Below are 14,878 nucleotides of genomic sequence, written 5' to 3' on the forward strand. Positions count from 1 at the left end.
GTATATATATATGTATATGTATATATATATATATATATATATATATATATATATATATATATATATATAATTCCGAAAATTTTCCTCAAAAATGTGGATGAGATTTTTCGAAAAAGAGCAAACAGTTTCTAAAAGCAAATTCGTGTAGCATTTATGAGACCTGTGGGACTGATTGTTTCAGCAATTCACTCTTTTTTGGGCTCATTCCCATTATAGCCCCCTATGAAATTATAGCCCCCTCCCATTATGGTATAGTTACAATGATTGAGGGGCTATTGGTTATCTGACCACTAAGGGGGAGCAATAATGGGAAAGACCGTTTGTTGTCCGTTCTATATGGTTTTTCGGTCTCCGAAAGATGTTATTGTTTTGAAGATCCCGAGATCTTCAAAACGTGTATGATTTTTGGAGCTTTACTGCAGGGCTCATTGAAACTTTTGAGGAGTCACAAATTGGAATGAAGGCTATCTCTCGCCATTCGTTTGCGAGCAATTCGCCCTACCTTCAAACCAAAATTGTTTAGCAATCCCATCTCATGGATTAAATACGGCTAATTGTTGTGATAATCTAACTAAACAGCGTTTTGTTTGCTACCGAATACGTCTTAGATGACATTTTTTGTAAAATAGATTATAAACTTATGGGTTGCAAATATCAGTTGTGCTTCAACCTGTGGTGATAGAATTGAAATCTAAGTTGATTCCTCAAAAAAAGGCAAAATGAGATTTTTGTAATTCCGAAAAATAGCCGCAAAATGTGATGAGAAAATTTGAAAAAGAGCAGTGAGTTTCTAAAATCATTTTCTTGTAGCATTTATGAGACTTGTCGGACTGATTGTTTCAGCAATCATTCTTTTGTTTATTGGGTCTTTCCCATTATAGCCCCCTTTGAAATTACATTCCCCTCCCATAACGGTATAGTTATCATGATTGGGGGGCTATAAGTAATCTGACCACTATTGTGGGGAGGCTGTACTGGCAAACACCCGTTTGTTGTCTGACCTAATTAGCTTTTCGGTCTTTGAAAGGGATTATTTTTTTTGAAGATCCCAAGATCTTTAAAACGTTTATGACTTTGGTGTACTGCTCAATAAAATTTTTGAGGAGGCATAAATCGGAATGAATGGCCATCTCTCGCCAATCTTTTGAGAGCAACTCGCCCAGCCTTCAAACCAACAAAAGTGTACCAAGCCCCCTCTCACGGATTACCAAGCCCCCTCAACAGCTAATTGTTGTGATAAACGTAATAATTAGGGGAGCCCTCAGGCTATGCTTTGACTCAAATTTTTGAAACAACGAACAAAAATTCTCAAGCAATAATGCCTCTCAATTCGCAGAAAAACTCATTTTCGACGCAAATTGACTTTGTTGATGGAAGCCTTCATCTCATCGAGTTCACGGGTATGAATAAGGGTCACTTATGAGCTGTATGGACACATGTGTGGCTATCAAAAAAAATCACAAGAAAATCACAAGAAAATCACAAGTTGTTTTGACAACAACATTTCTTTGAATTTTCTGCTCAGCAAAGTTTCGAAACAATTATCATCGCAAATCCTGACTGGTGCCTTTCATGCTGATGCGTTAGAACAATACGGTAGGAGGGATAGAAATTAAATTTCGGGAGTCGTTGAAGAACACAGCGAAAGTCTGTACCAAAATATTGTCGACGTGGCCGAACGTGGGGTTACAATAGATAAATCGACAATAACGCCTACCATCGCCCTCCAACCAGAAGAGAGGGACCCAAAGGTAAAATTATGAAACTTTTCAGGAGACAATTTAATCATGTGATCATGGGAAAAAAGAAGAAATTGAAAGAGATGGGCCAGCGGCCTTTTATTAATCCTTATGTAACACCGATAAAAATAAAAATTCATAAACCTTATCAGACAAAAACAAGAAGCTATGAGCGTGACTACTGTAAATGAACAAATAATCGTGTATCTGATATCTTCTAATGAATTTGTAATCAATAAGTTGTTTGAACTATATGAATGAGATATCACACTATCTGAAGAGTGTATTAATCAGCGTTTTTGAAGTTGGACTCCCCAAGGTGCAAAGTGTTTCGAACAATAAAATTAGGCTGGACAAAATATTGAAAACTTCTGTGTTTTACTCTAACATAAGATCACTAATAATTTTTTGATGAACTAGAAGAAATCATAAATAATAAAAATAACAGACCTACTGCTATATTTCATTCGGAAGCTTGGTTGCCATCTGATTGTTTTTTTTCCTTGTACAAGCTATCCGAACATAATATGGTAATTTGAGGAGGCAAGAATTAAAGCGACAGTGTTGCTATTTATTTGATGAAACGTTAGCATATGAAGACTTGCCGACACCAGTCTCTGTTTCACTTCGTTAACTGTTAGATGTTTTTATATCGAAAATGTAATACTCTGCTGTATCTACAAATCTGCAAACAATAATTACAATGATTTTGTAAACTATTTTGAAATACTACTTACATGTCTACAACAGCATGAACTAAACTGTATTATATTTGGTGATTTCAACATAGATTTATTTCAGAATTCTAAATTTGCTGACTAGTAGTATGCAATAATTACACAAAGGGTTTCACTTAACGTCTATACTTGCCTACGAGAGCAAAAACTACCACCACAATGTTAATTGATCACGTGCTTTATAATGAAAGAGTTAATTCAAAAGAACTTTGTATTAATTCTCCAAGCATTTCTGATCATTATGCAAGTAACACAACATTAGTTTAGTCAACTAAAAGGAAGTTAAAAACAATCAGACTGTATCCTTTTTTGAACAATGTGATTGCCTTAAATGATTTCCAAAATATACCTAAAATGACTAGTTTTTATTACGGTGACTTCTTAGGAATGTACAGAGAACCTTATCAGAATTATAAAAGAAGAGATAGACAAGAATGCTGTAATAGGAACAGAAACAGGTAAAAAAAATTTAAAAAGGGCCCATGGGTATACATTAACTTCAAAAATGTTATTATAAAAAGGAACCACTTCACTAAAAATTTAGTTAAATGCCCAAGACCTAAAAGACGAACTAAATATTTAATGCTTAGAAATAAATAGGCGAATTTTTTCGCTTAAATAAAAAACAGTAGCATAATAAAGAAACCTGTTAAGTTGTAAGCGATCGTTTTATAAAAAGTTAGGCTCAATAAGTGGAAGGAATAGCAAAGATAATACAATATTGATTGAAGATGAACAAGAAACTACCATTGAAAAGGATGACGACGCCGCTGATTGCTTTAATAAATACTTCTGTTCAATTGGTAAGAGAATTATTAGGTCGATAGAAACACCAATAAATAAAGTTAACTTAAACCCAGAAATTAACCCAAAATCTATTTTTTTTGGTTGTACCTTTCAACTTGTTGTCAAAATCTTGACGTTTAAACTGGCTTGGATAAAATTCCTGTTAAAGTTCCTAATTTTTGCGCAAATAACTTTGCGTAGCCTGTCTCATACTTATTTAATTTTTTCATTCTTCACAAAAATTACTTTTCCTGATTGCTTAAAACATGCCAAAATTTGGCCGGTACATAAAGCTGGATCAAAACACAAAGTTGACAATTATCGACCCATATCGAGCTTCCTGCTTTAGGCAAAAGTTTTGAGAGGGCAATGTTCAACCGTCTCTAACTTTTTTAAAGAATGAAAATGGGTTATATAAAAAGCAATTTGTTTCAAAGTCAAATGCTCTACAACTCACAACCTTTTTCAAATTACGGAAACTATTCGTTTTGTACAAGAAATTCAGCTGCTGCTTTTTGTTTGACATTAAGAAAGCGTCTGACACTATCTATCATTCTAAAGTTCCTCACAAACTTTCTAAATAAGGTGGTACAGGAGTTGCATTAGAATGGTTTAAATATCAATTGACAAACAGAATCAGGCAATTGTTAAATTTGGCAATTGCTTATCTCATGTAGAGTCATCATGTTTGGTGTACCGTAGGGTTCTGTTTAAGGACCACTGTAATTTGTTCTTTATATAAATGATTTGAGGATTTAGATCCGTATATGTTCGCAGATGACACAAATCTTCCATATGCATCCAACTTGTTAAAACTTAATTTTTGAATGGTGATCTCAATCAGATTGCACAATGGTTTGCGGAATTTAAATTGTGTTTGAATTTTTCTAAGACACAACTAATAACAATTTCAAATATCAGTTTTGATGTCACTCTGAGCATTAAAACTATATGTGAATCTGAATGTGTAAAATACCTAGGTCTTTTTGTTGATTGTGAATTCAAACATAATTGTCATATAAAAGAAATTTTTTTTAAAGATTTCGCCTCAAATTTTTGTTCTTACGCGATTGAGAAAGTTTCTCACAAATTAATTCTTGCTTGTTCATTATAAAAACTTTATACAGCCTCTAATGTTATATGTTTGCTACTGTTTGGAGGCACCTCAAAAAATAAATTGAATAGATTATACGTACTTCAGAAAAAAATTTACGGATAATTTACTGAATCACGGTATGAACATTTCGAAAAGTAATGTGTTATCTATATACGATATTTACTTAAAAGAGCTCATAAAGTTCACTTTGATCTATGCTCAAACTAACAAAGTAACTCAAAATGGCTCTTGTAATAATACGTTTTGTTTTACAAGATCAAACATAGCAAGTAAACTTTATGTAGCTAAGATAACAAATAATGCTCAAATAAACTCACTTACGTACAGACGTCCGGTTCTCTACAATTTTTGTTAGAGCAACGTGCAATACCGCCCCCTAAAATTAATTTATCTGAATTTGCACTTAAGAAACTAACAGACCGTATAATGAACAATAATTAGAAATGAAAATATTTTTTTGAAAGACTGTTCATGTAATATCTATTTATTATTGAGTTATATGTTTTTAATTCACTGTCTGCAGCCCCTTGGCTTTGGAGGGTCCACTTGGGTGCTATTTTTTAAATTTCGTAAGATCGTTTTGTAAAACTTTTGATTATGCATTGGAGAAATTCAATTCCTTCTTTCATAAAATCAGACGACCTTTCTTTCAGTTGTCATGTACAGTGGCGGTGGTTTTATTGGTGATACCTATGGAGGTGGTTATGAGTCTAACGGCATCGTATATTATGATGGAGAATATCAGGATTATTACGACGAAGAAATAGATGAGTTTCTTCTGGACCCGGCTTGGGAAAAACAACAAAAGAAGGTGAGCTGAGGGAGCCCCCTTTTTTTCTCAATCATTCAAGAGTTGAACGAAAACAATAGTTAAAGTGACTGAAAGGTGTTCTAGTACGGTGAGTGAAAACATTGTCATCATAATTTCCTAAATAAGTTTCATAGTTTAATAATAATAATAGATTTAGGGAATAACCAAGGGAAGTTTTTAAGTTCCTAAATCAAATTTAACGGTCACTTCAGTTCGAGTTTTTTGATGTTTCCATCAGCGCAGTTGCATGTCAATAGCCAAGAACACATATCCATCCCGTTGAAACTGGTTGAAATAGCTCAGATACGTCTTCGAAAGTTTCGTCCTATAATTACAAAGCTTGGCCACATCCACACCGAAAGCTTGGCCACAAGCTACTACTACTACTACATCCTATATATTTTGGAGTATAAAAAAACGGACGACTCCCACTTGGCAGAGAGCCTCTTGCAACGGGGTCTTTTGTAGTATTGACCCCCAGTACGTTATGCCCTTCAGGTCATAGCAAATTGTTGTGTTAATGTAACACGTGAGCTTGTATCTACAATTGGAACTGAGATGGTGGGGCAAAAAGAAACGATTCTAAGCGTAACTTAGACATTCGCATCTATGTTTCAGACATTCACAGCTTGGTGTAACTCCCACCTGAGAAAAGCGTCCACACAAATCGACGAAATCGAAAATGACCTGCAGAACGGATTAAAGCTCATGTTGCTGCTCGAGATCCTTTCTGGAGAGCGTCTACCTGCTCCTGATAGGGGCAAAATGAGATTTCACAAAATTGCCAACGTGAACAAGGCTCTTGATTTCATCAGCAGAAAAGGAGTCAGACTTGTGTCCATCGGAGCCGAGGGTTAGAATCTCATTTACTTGTTTTTGTTAATTAAAACTTTGATGATAATCATTTAAGTGTGTTTTCTGATTTACTTTGATGTGGTAATTTTCCTGTGCTAATGCCTCATGAAGCAATTTAGTCTTTTACTACTACTCCTAAGAAAAACTAAGTTTGTTTTGGTTGGATGGTCCATGAAATGAAACAAAAGAGACCGGAGGCGTCAGAGACCTTTTGAGAAACAATTGGAAATAATATAGTTTTATATTATACCACTATATGTACTCTTGTCATTAACAAACAAAAATTGCACATCATCATGCTGTTGTTTTTCATGTTTGTATTTCTTATAATGGTTTAACTGCTTCTGGTGATTAGAACTGTAAAACTGGTCACTAAAAATGCGACTATGTGACAACAGCTTGAATTTGCAACCGAAATGCGGCTGAGATCAAACACACCACCGGCTAAAGATAACTTAGTGGATGAAAGATGGAATTATGTTTTCAGTAGCTTCCCTATTGGTAAAGATCATGTTATTGACTCATTCAATGTACAGAAATAAATATAAATAGAGTGCATGTATCCTGAAGTGCTAAGATTTAGTTGTTGACATTGCTCTCAAGTTAAGTATGAACTATGGGCCAAACATCTTACTTCTCTGCTAAACGTTTACTTCTCTGCTGACGTAGTCTTTTTTTCTCCGCAAAATATACGTCATTTTTCCTAAAATTCTTACGAAACGAATACATTTCCAACTAAAGTAAGAAAAGAATTGATTACAAAAAGTGTCGAAGGTTATGGAATTTCTCATTTTTCTCACTGAGTCTAGGCAAAAAACTCGAGGTTTTGTGAATCTGAATCTGTGTCCTATCAATGTCAATGAGAATGAGAGAAGCTGAACATTTCGACAAAAGATGTTTCTTTTTTAATAGCCGCGTAATTTTCAGGTGGCTATTAGTGCAATCATATTTTTGTTCTTTTTATGACTACGTCAAACAGTTTTGTTTTAGTTTACCTAATTTTGCTGCTTTGAGTATATTTTGCGTGAATTTTTTTACTTCCTAGGCTGGTTCATTCTGCTCAAAATACGTTAAACAGAAGTCCCTCAGCAATCGGAATTGAGTCTTATAGAAATTTATAGACAGGATAAACCCAGCAAGTCTGGTCTTAGATGTCAGTTAGGTAAGCACTGATGCCAAAATAACTAATGTACCGAAATGCCCGCTGGCGTAAGACCCAAACTTTTCCCTCCTTAACCTTGTCATTCAATTATTAGACTACAAATTAGAAGTTGGTATCAGAAGTGCTAAGGTTTAGTTGTTGACATTGCTCTCAAGTTAAGTATGAACTATGGGCCAAACGTCTTTACTTCTCTGCTGACGTAGTCTTTTTTCTCCGCAATATATACGTCATTTTTCCTAAAATTCTTTCACGAAACGAATACATTTCCAACTAAAGTAAGAAAATAATTGATTACAAAAAGTGTCGAAGGTTATTGAATTTCTCATTTTTCTCACTGAGTCTAGGCAAAAAGCTCCGAGGTTTTTTGAATCTGAGTCTGTGTCCTATCATTGTCAATGAGAATGAGAGAAGTTGAACATTTCGACAACAGATGTTTCTTTTTTTACTAGCCGCGTAATTTTCTCAGGTGGCTATTAGTGCAATCAAATTTTTGTATTTTTTGTTACTAAGTCAAACACTTTGGTTTCGTTTTACCTAATTTTGCTGCTATGACTCTATTTTGAGTGAATTTTACTTCCTAGGCTGGTTCATTCTGCTCAAAGTACGTTAAACAGAAGTCCCTCAGCAAATCAGTCGGAATTGAGTCTTATAGAAATTTATAGATAGGATAAACCCAGAAAGTCTGGCCTTAAGTAGTTTTCATTCTAGGTTTTTTTTTATTTGAAATTTTTTTTTGTGTTATCTGGAAAATTTTGAGGGACAATCGTGATTCAGAATAAGTTTAAATTTCTTGATCTACTGTTCTGGCAAATTATAAATATCCTAGCATAATTTGAGTAAATCAATGAATTTTTTTGTTTTTCAAACTTTAGTAAACTCTGCGACTATATTGCAAATGAAATTAAATTTTTCGAGCACGTAATGTATTAATTGCTCTCGAACAATTCTGTGGGTCTTCTTTGTTTGCAAAATTTTTGCTTGTGAACATGTTTGCGCTTTGTTCCAGAACATTTTTTAGCTGTCAAGTGGCGATTGTGAGCGATTAAACAGCAAAAGCTGGATAGCTCAGTGTGCAGGGTGTCAGTCGTACTGCTGTCCGGGAGGTCGACTGGTTGAACTTCTTCGTGCATTTTTTTCTGCAAGAAATTTCTAAGCTATACACCCCTCTAAATTGACTTGCCCTGACTGCTGTTCGAGAGCAATTACTTCGGCTTTAGTTGGTTAACGTTTTTGTTGGTGTTTCAGAAATAGTGGATGGTAGTCTGAAAATGACATTGGGCATGATCTGGACCATTATTCTCAGATTCGCCATTCAGGACATCTCAGTCGAAGGTTCGTAAATATTTATTATTTTGCTTTCTATTACAAGACGCCCAATATTTCAATGACCGTATTCTTTCTGTATTCTTCATGCTTCGTTCGAACACCTAGGATTAGTTCTGGGCTCCGCAACGGAAAGAAGAAAAAATATTTGTGTATCGGTATTGAGCTACTAGAACTAGTGATTTTGAGTTTTTGGTTCTGGGTTCGGTACATGCTCATCTTTTTAAATTCAAGCTGCTGAGTTATTATATTAATTAATTAATTATTAACTATTTGTTATTATGGATTGGAATTTATTATTTCTTTTTTTCATTACCATCCAGCTTTAAAAATTATGTGAAATTTTGGACATGTTTTTGAACCTCGGAGTTCACTAAGTTTAAGTTAATTTCGACTATCGATTTCTCTCTTTTGTTAATCAATCCATTAAACTATATGGACCAATTAAGCGCATGGAAAGACATTTAAACTATGGTAAGAGATTGCGTCGGGCAATTTTTTTAACTCGAGAACAGAGAAACGTCGACATCAGCTCAAATAGACTTCTGCAGTTTCATTTTAAACTACTTCTGACTTACACTCATTTTAAACTAAGTTTTGTGACGTGATTTTGAAACTTTGAGGCCCCGTAAGTTTCGAAGACCATACGCCTTCAGCTCAACATGTACTCTTATCAAGAAATTGTTTGCAGGCTTTGCTCACTGGCGAATCGAAAAGTGCCTTGAGCTACAGCCGTTCAGTTAACAATTTTGTATAATTTCATAACTATATTTCTGTCAAATGTTGTGCGTCTAAATTTACCCAAGGAAAGCAATATTAGGTAGCTCAGAACGGGTTAAAGGAATTCAGGCCGGGCTAAGTTGGTGGCTTATGGTTTGCACTGTGAGCTGCTCTATAAAGTTTGAGAAAGTAGTTTTTGACGATGTTTGATCGTGTGGGACTGTGGAATTATAAGGACATAGATTTTGGAGCTATGGTCTTCTAGCACAGTGGTTGTAAAAGCACAGTTACTGGAAGTAAGGACTGATTAATCAAGCCGAGCTAAGACATAGCCGAAATAAGTGTAACTATTGTGGTTTGTTGCGTACTATCTACCCATCAAAACTTTTATCAATTTTGTCTACGTAATTTCTACAAATGGTTCCATTAAAAATTGATCCTTTATTGAACTCTCGACGAACTAACATTAGTGATGAAAAAATTAAGATAATTGGAATTCAGTAAATGATAGCCGATTTTTTTCCAAGCAAGCACAAATTGCAGCAAAATCAGTATCATTAGCAGATGTGCCTTGTAATAGGTCACTTCCATGTTAATACTTTATAGGCCGTGCGGTGAAGTTTTGCGAGAAAAGGCTATGCAACATTCGAGCTTTATCTAGTTATGAGTTGAAGTTATTCGACCTATCAACATTTTCGTTCTTTTTCCTGCAGTCCACTTGCGATTTTAGTCAGAATTGTCTGTCGGCTAGTTTGATCGGTACTCGAAAGAGTGTTAGTTGAATAAGTGTTAGTTTTGAGACGCGATTTGAATTGGGTATATTAAGAATATACTGAATTTGAGCCGGAAGAGAAGAAGTGTAGCTAAATTGTCCCGGAAAGCGAATGGAAGTAGAACTCTAAAATGCAATGATCTCAAAACACAATTTGCATGCTGAAATACATGGATTAAATATCGGACGCCATTTTGAATTGTCTCCACAGATAAACATGTGACGTTGACAATATGCTTTTGCCGCTGCCCCTTTTAGTTTAACGAGGATTTTGTTCCGTCCTCGTGCAATGAGGAAGGGATAAAAGCTAGTCTTAGTTTTAGTTTTTATGTTCTGTTAATTTTGACTCGCAAAGTACTCATGGGGAAAAAACATGAGTGTTTAATGATTTGTCGTAATGATCATTTTAATACAATTTTTCATGGTGCGAAGGGCGGTTCTGGGAGTTCGAGGCCCCTCCCCCTTCTCCATCTCCACATGATTGTTCGTGCTGGTCTTTTTCATGCGATTTTTCATGGTATGAAGGGGGGGATTTTTCATTTAAAGTCACAAGGCAATTTTTTGCCTTGTGACTTTAAATTTTCTTACCAGGAAAACACTGCATTTTTGATTTGTTTGAATATTAGAATAAAATCGTAATATGTCAGGATATTGATCCCAGATGACAATAGACACTAGCTCTCATCACTCCCAAAAGTACAAAAATTCTGGACATTAATGAGATTTTGTGATATAACAAGGAAGCTTGGTAATATGCATTTGCAAATAATGTTCCGACCCCTCTTATCACACGCAATATGTTCCCCGTATTTTAAGTGATACACACAAAGATTCTGTTGGACTCGAATCAAAAACGAAATGTTCTTCTTCGCAAAAAGCTTTGTGAGTTCAATAAGCCACAAAATAAGACATTAAGTTCCTGCCAAATACGCTAGAATGCTTTTGCAACATGATACGTTTTTAGAACATGAAACGTTTTAGTACTTGAGATGTTTTAGAGACGTTTCATGTTCTAGTGCTTGAGAAGATATTTTGAATATTGTTTAATTGCTCTCAAACGAAATTTGTTGAATTATATTAGTCCTGTCGGTCTTTTGATGCGATTTTCCCGCTTGACCGATTTTTCATCTGACCCATTTGACTTTTCGTCCTTAAAACAGGATGAACAGGTAGCGCCCAGCGGGCATTGAGTTTCATTAGAGGCCCTTAGCCGCGTTTAGTAGTCCTAAGGTTAAAATGTCATTTTTAAAAGTTTTTGAGCCCAAAATGTTGCAATTTTCCGTGTTTTTCGTCATTTTTCGATTTTTTTGTTTGACCAGTCTCAAATTGAGGCTAGTTAAAGTTGATAAAGGTCCTTCTCAAGAAATAGTTATTTTTTGACCTTTTAAAGAGCTCTATGTTTTGGTAATCCAAATAAAAGCACGCAAATTTATACTAATTTTCACATTTTTTTAAAGCTTTTTGAAAAGTTGTCATTTTTTTGAGTTTTATCAGCCCTAGGTGTCAAGGAACATCCTCTAGGGCTTGATAATAGGTTACTGCACAGTTTCTATTGGTATGAAATGGTTTTGAGGTTTTAACATCTCGAATTTTAGCATTTTACAAAAACTTGTTCAATATTTTTTGACTTTTACTCTCATTATTCAGGTTTTTCCAGATAAGTGGCCAGAAAATCTCTTTAAGAGTTTTATAATAAGTTACTGAAAAAGTTTTATTGGCCATGGAATAGTTTTCAAATTTTAAATATCGTTTAAAATTTGAACGATTTTTGTCGTTTTAAGATTTCTCAGCCTCAAGAGCCAAAGAACGTCGCCTGGGATTTGAAGATAGGTTATTTATAATTTCTAGATGTAATGGAATGTCTTGCAAGATTTTAACACCACGAAATTTAGCATTTCCTTTGACAATTTATGCCATTTAATTTTTTTTTACATTTATAGTCATTATTCATGTTTTTTTAAGTCAAAAAACTTCCGTTAGAATTTGACAAAATTTTTGTCTTTTATTAGATTTCTCCAGCATCAAGAGCCAAGGAACCTCCGTTGGAATTTGAAAATAGGTTACTGCATAGTTTCTAGATGTAATGGAATGTTCTTTAGGATTTTTATATCACGAATTTAAACAATCTTTTTCTCTGGCACCATGGTACCCAGGACCTACTTCGAGGTTCGATAATAAGCTGCTGCATAGTTTTGGGAGTTAATGGAATGGTTATCAATATTTTAATGACTCTAGTTTCCGAAAAGTTATCATGTTTTAAGTTTATGGATCTTTGAGCCAGTGAAACTATTTAATGCTTGAAATATGGATGCTGTATAGTCTCTTGAGACAATGAAATGGTTGTGAAGATATTAATATCACAAATTTTGGAAAGATTTATTGAAAAATGTTTGATTATTTTTTCTCTTTTCTGAAATTAACGTTCGTTACTGGCCAACGAATCTTTTTAAGTCTTGCAGATGGGTTACATAACAGAACTCCAGAGACAAAAAATGGTTTTAAGCATTTTTTTCACCGGGAAATGTCGAAACTTTGAATTTGATTTTTGCACTTTGTTTTTTATTTGATTTAGTTACTAACAAGGCTAGAAAACTAGGAGTTGCAGAGTCGAATCCGATCATGGAAAATATTCCTTGCTCTCACTCTCCATGTTGGTTGGGATTTCTTTCCTGCTCCTTTTATCGTTCACTTTTTTTCTCTTGCACACTATCTCTCTTTCTCTTAACTCTTCTATTACTCTCACCTCACCTCACGCCCCTTCATTTAAGCTAAAGCTAGCCTCGCTAAACCGTGGCTAGCTACTGACGAAGCCAACGGCTCGCCGGTCGTTTGAGAGCAATTCGCCCGACGTTAGTCGGTTACGATAATTTTTTTCTGGCAAAGAGATAAAGTTCGTTAATATTTGCCAGAGTTGGTTAGTTCTTTTTAACGAAAGCACGTATGCATTATTATTTCTTTATCCTTATATATCTTTGTCCAGAAAGTTTTTGCCGCTAATTTAATATGAAAGTAGAGGGTTTGATGTATAAATCACGAGCACAAACAATTGTCAAACAAAAAGTTCATGGAAAGTGTTCAAGGTACTTTAATGCTCTTTCAAAAAGGCAGTTCAAGTTTTATATGATGAGAAAGTGTCATTTTTTTGAGAGCTCTGAAGTAGTGATCTCAGGGCAGTATCATGCCTGTATATATTTTCAATCAAAAGAAGGCTACCAATGCGATTTTAACAAGAATTATAATTAATTTTTGGCTTGACGTATATGGCTAAAGAACGTATAAAGGTCAAGCAGTTTTAGCAGCAGTTAAGGTTATAAGCAGTTAAGACACCTAAATGTCAATACGTCCGGAAAAATAAGGAAACTATTCGAAAATGGCTCTTTTTTTATTTATTGCTCTGGAACGAAATTTGAAGCAATTACTGTTAGCGTTTGTCTTTGCTGAAATTTTTGCTTGATTGTTTTTGGGGTTTTGATCTAGAAAATTCTTTGACTTCTCGAGTGGCTTTTTCACATTTGTCTTCAATCTCAATTGCTCTCACTCTGAAGTAATGTTTGTTGCAAAAATAAAAGCAATTGTAGCATAGGAATTGTTTAGGGGACGAAAGCCGAGTGAATAATGTTTCTGTCGAGGACTATGAAGGTCGGGGGGGGGGGGGGGGTCGAATGCTGACCTGGTGGGATGTCTTTCACTAATAAAGAAAATTTATCTAGGCCACATCCCCTGAATTAAATTGCGCCACGCCTGTCTTTCCAGAGCAATTTTCGACGCTGGTCAATTGGCTTGAAAATTGAAAATAGTCAATTTTGAAAATTGGTTTTCGTTGAAATCAGCGACTACGCAATATTGCTTCAGAATAATAAGCTTTCTAGAGCTGTGTTAACAATGTTGTGGGAATTTTGAAAAATTTATAGAGCATTTGTTGACTTAATTATTTCTTCAAAGTAGTTTTGAGCGGGCTTTGGATAATAAAAAAATGCTGAATTTGAACAAAAAAAACGGAAAGCGGCAAATTGAAAACAAGACTTCAAACTCTGAAATTCCCCTGAAGCCTAAGGGTCTCAACTTAACACACTTGCAAGGATTATTAATTGCTTTCGAACGACGTTTGAAGCAATTATTGTAAACGGGTTGATCTTTTTATTCAAAACTTTGCTTGACCCTTTTCGCGTTTTTGTGTAGAACATTCTTTGACTTCTTAGTGACTTTTTCACACTTCTGTTCTTCATTTTTGTGTTCTCTAAGTTGCTTTAGTTCTGATAACAAGTACGTCGATAAAAGTGATTGTGAGTGAATGGAAATCAAAGCCACTGTAGTTGAGTGGTTAAGATGTCAGACAGCCATCCTGAAGGACAGCAGTTCGAACCCCTCTGGGGTTGCTTTCTAAAATTGCTCCGATTCGGTATTGGGCAACATCATTGATTAACAGCCGCCTCAGCTGCTCAGCCGGCTATTATAGCGCTCCTATTTTTTTTACTGCGTCGAATAAAAATTTTTCGCTTTACCTTCTTCACAGCTTGTTCAACATTTTGCGTGAAATCTTTTTGACATCTCTAGGCTGGTTTTACTCTTCTCTCATTGTGCTAAAATTGTTTTCAGACAGCAGTTGCTCAGGAAAGCAATTCAAAATGAACAGAGTCACTATTAAAAAGCGAAATCAGAAATAGAAGCGGGATAAACCCTTAAAGCCCGATTTTAGATGCCCGTTACTCGAAGTTTTTTCTTAGTTACCATCTCTAATGCTTATTGGTATTGATACTAGCCCCTGTGTGGTCTCACTACGAAACAGGAGTATGTTCAGCTCAAAATGACATCAAAATAGTTTGCACTAAAAATGTGGTGCAAAAATTATTTTTTCA

General features: G+C 35.0%; 1 protein-coding gene across 1 annotated transcript in view; it reads left to right on the forward strand.

Annotated features, from left to right (window-relative positions):
• The first annotated feature begins 5,031 nt into the window (after window positions 1-5,031).
• LOC142353964 (alpha-actinin-2-like) overlaps window positions 5,032-14,878 on the forward strand; it is a 71,542-nt gene continuing 61,695 nt past the window's right edge. Inside the window, exons 1-3 of the mRNA XM_075406201.1 lie at window positions 5,032-5,190; window positions 5,809-6,043; window positions 8,453-8,539. Of these exons, the coding sequence (XP_075262316.1) occupies window positions 5,038-5,190; window positions 5,809-6,043; window positions 8,453-8,539 (475 nt within the window). The 5' untranslated portion in view covers window positions 5,032-5,037. The remainder of the gene's footprint in view (window positions 5,191-5,808; window positions 6,044-8,452; window positions 8,540-14,878) is intronic.

The sequence above is a fragment of the Convolutriloba macropyga genome, chromosome 15 (assembly GCF_964194025.1).
Source record: "Convolutriloba macropyga chromosome 15, txConMacr16.3, whole genome shotgun sequence".
Classification (NCBI taxonomy): domain Eukaryota; kingdom Metazoa; phylum Xenacoelomorpha; order Acoela; family Convolutidae; genus Convolutriloba; species Convolutriloba macropyga.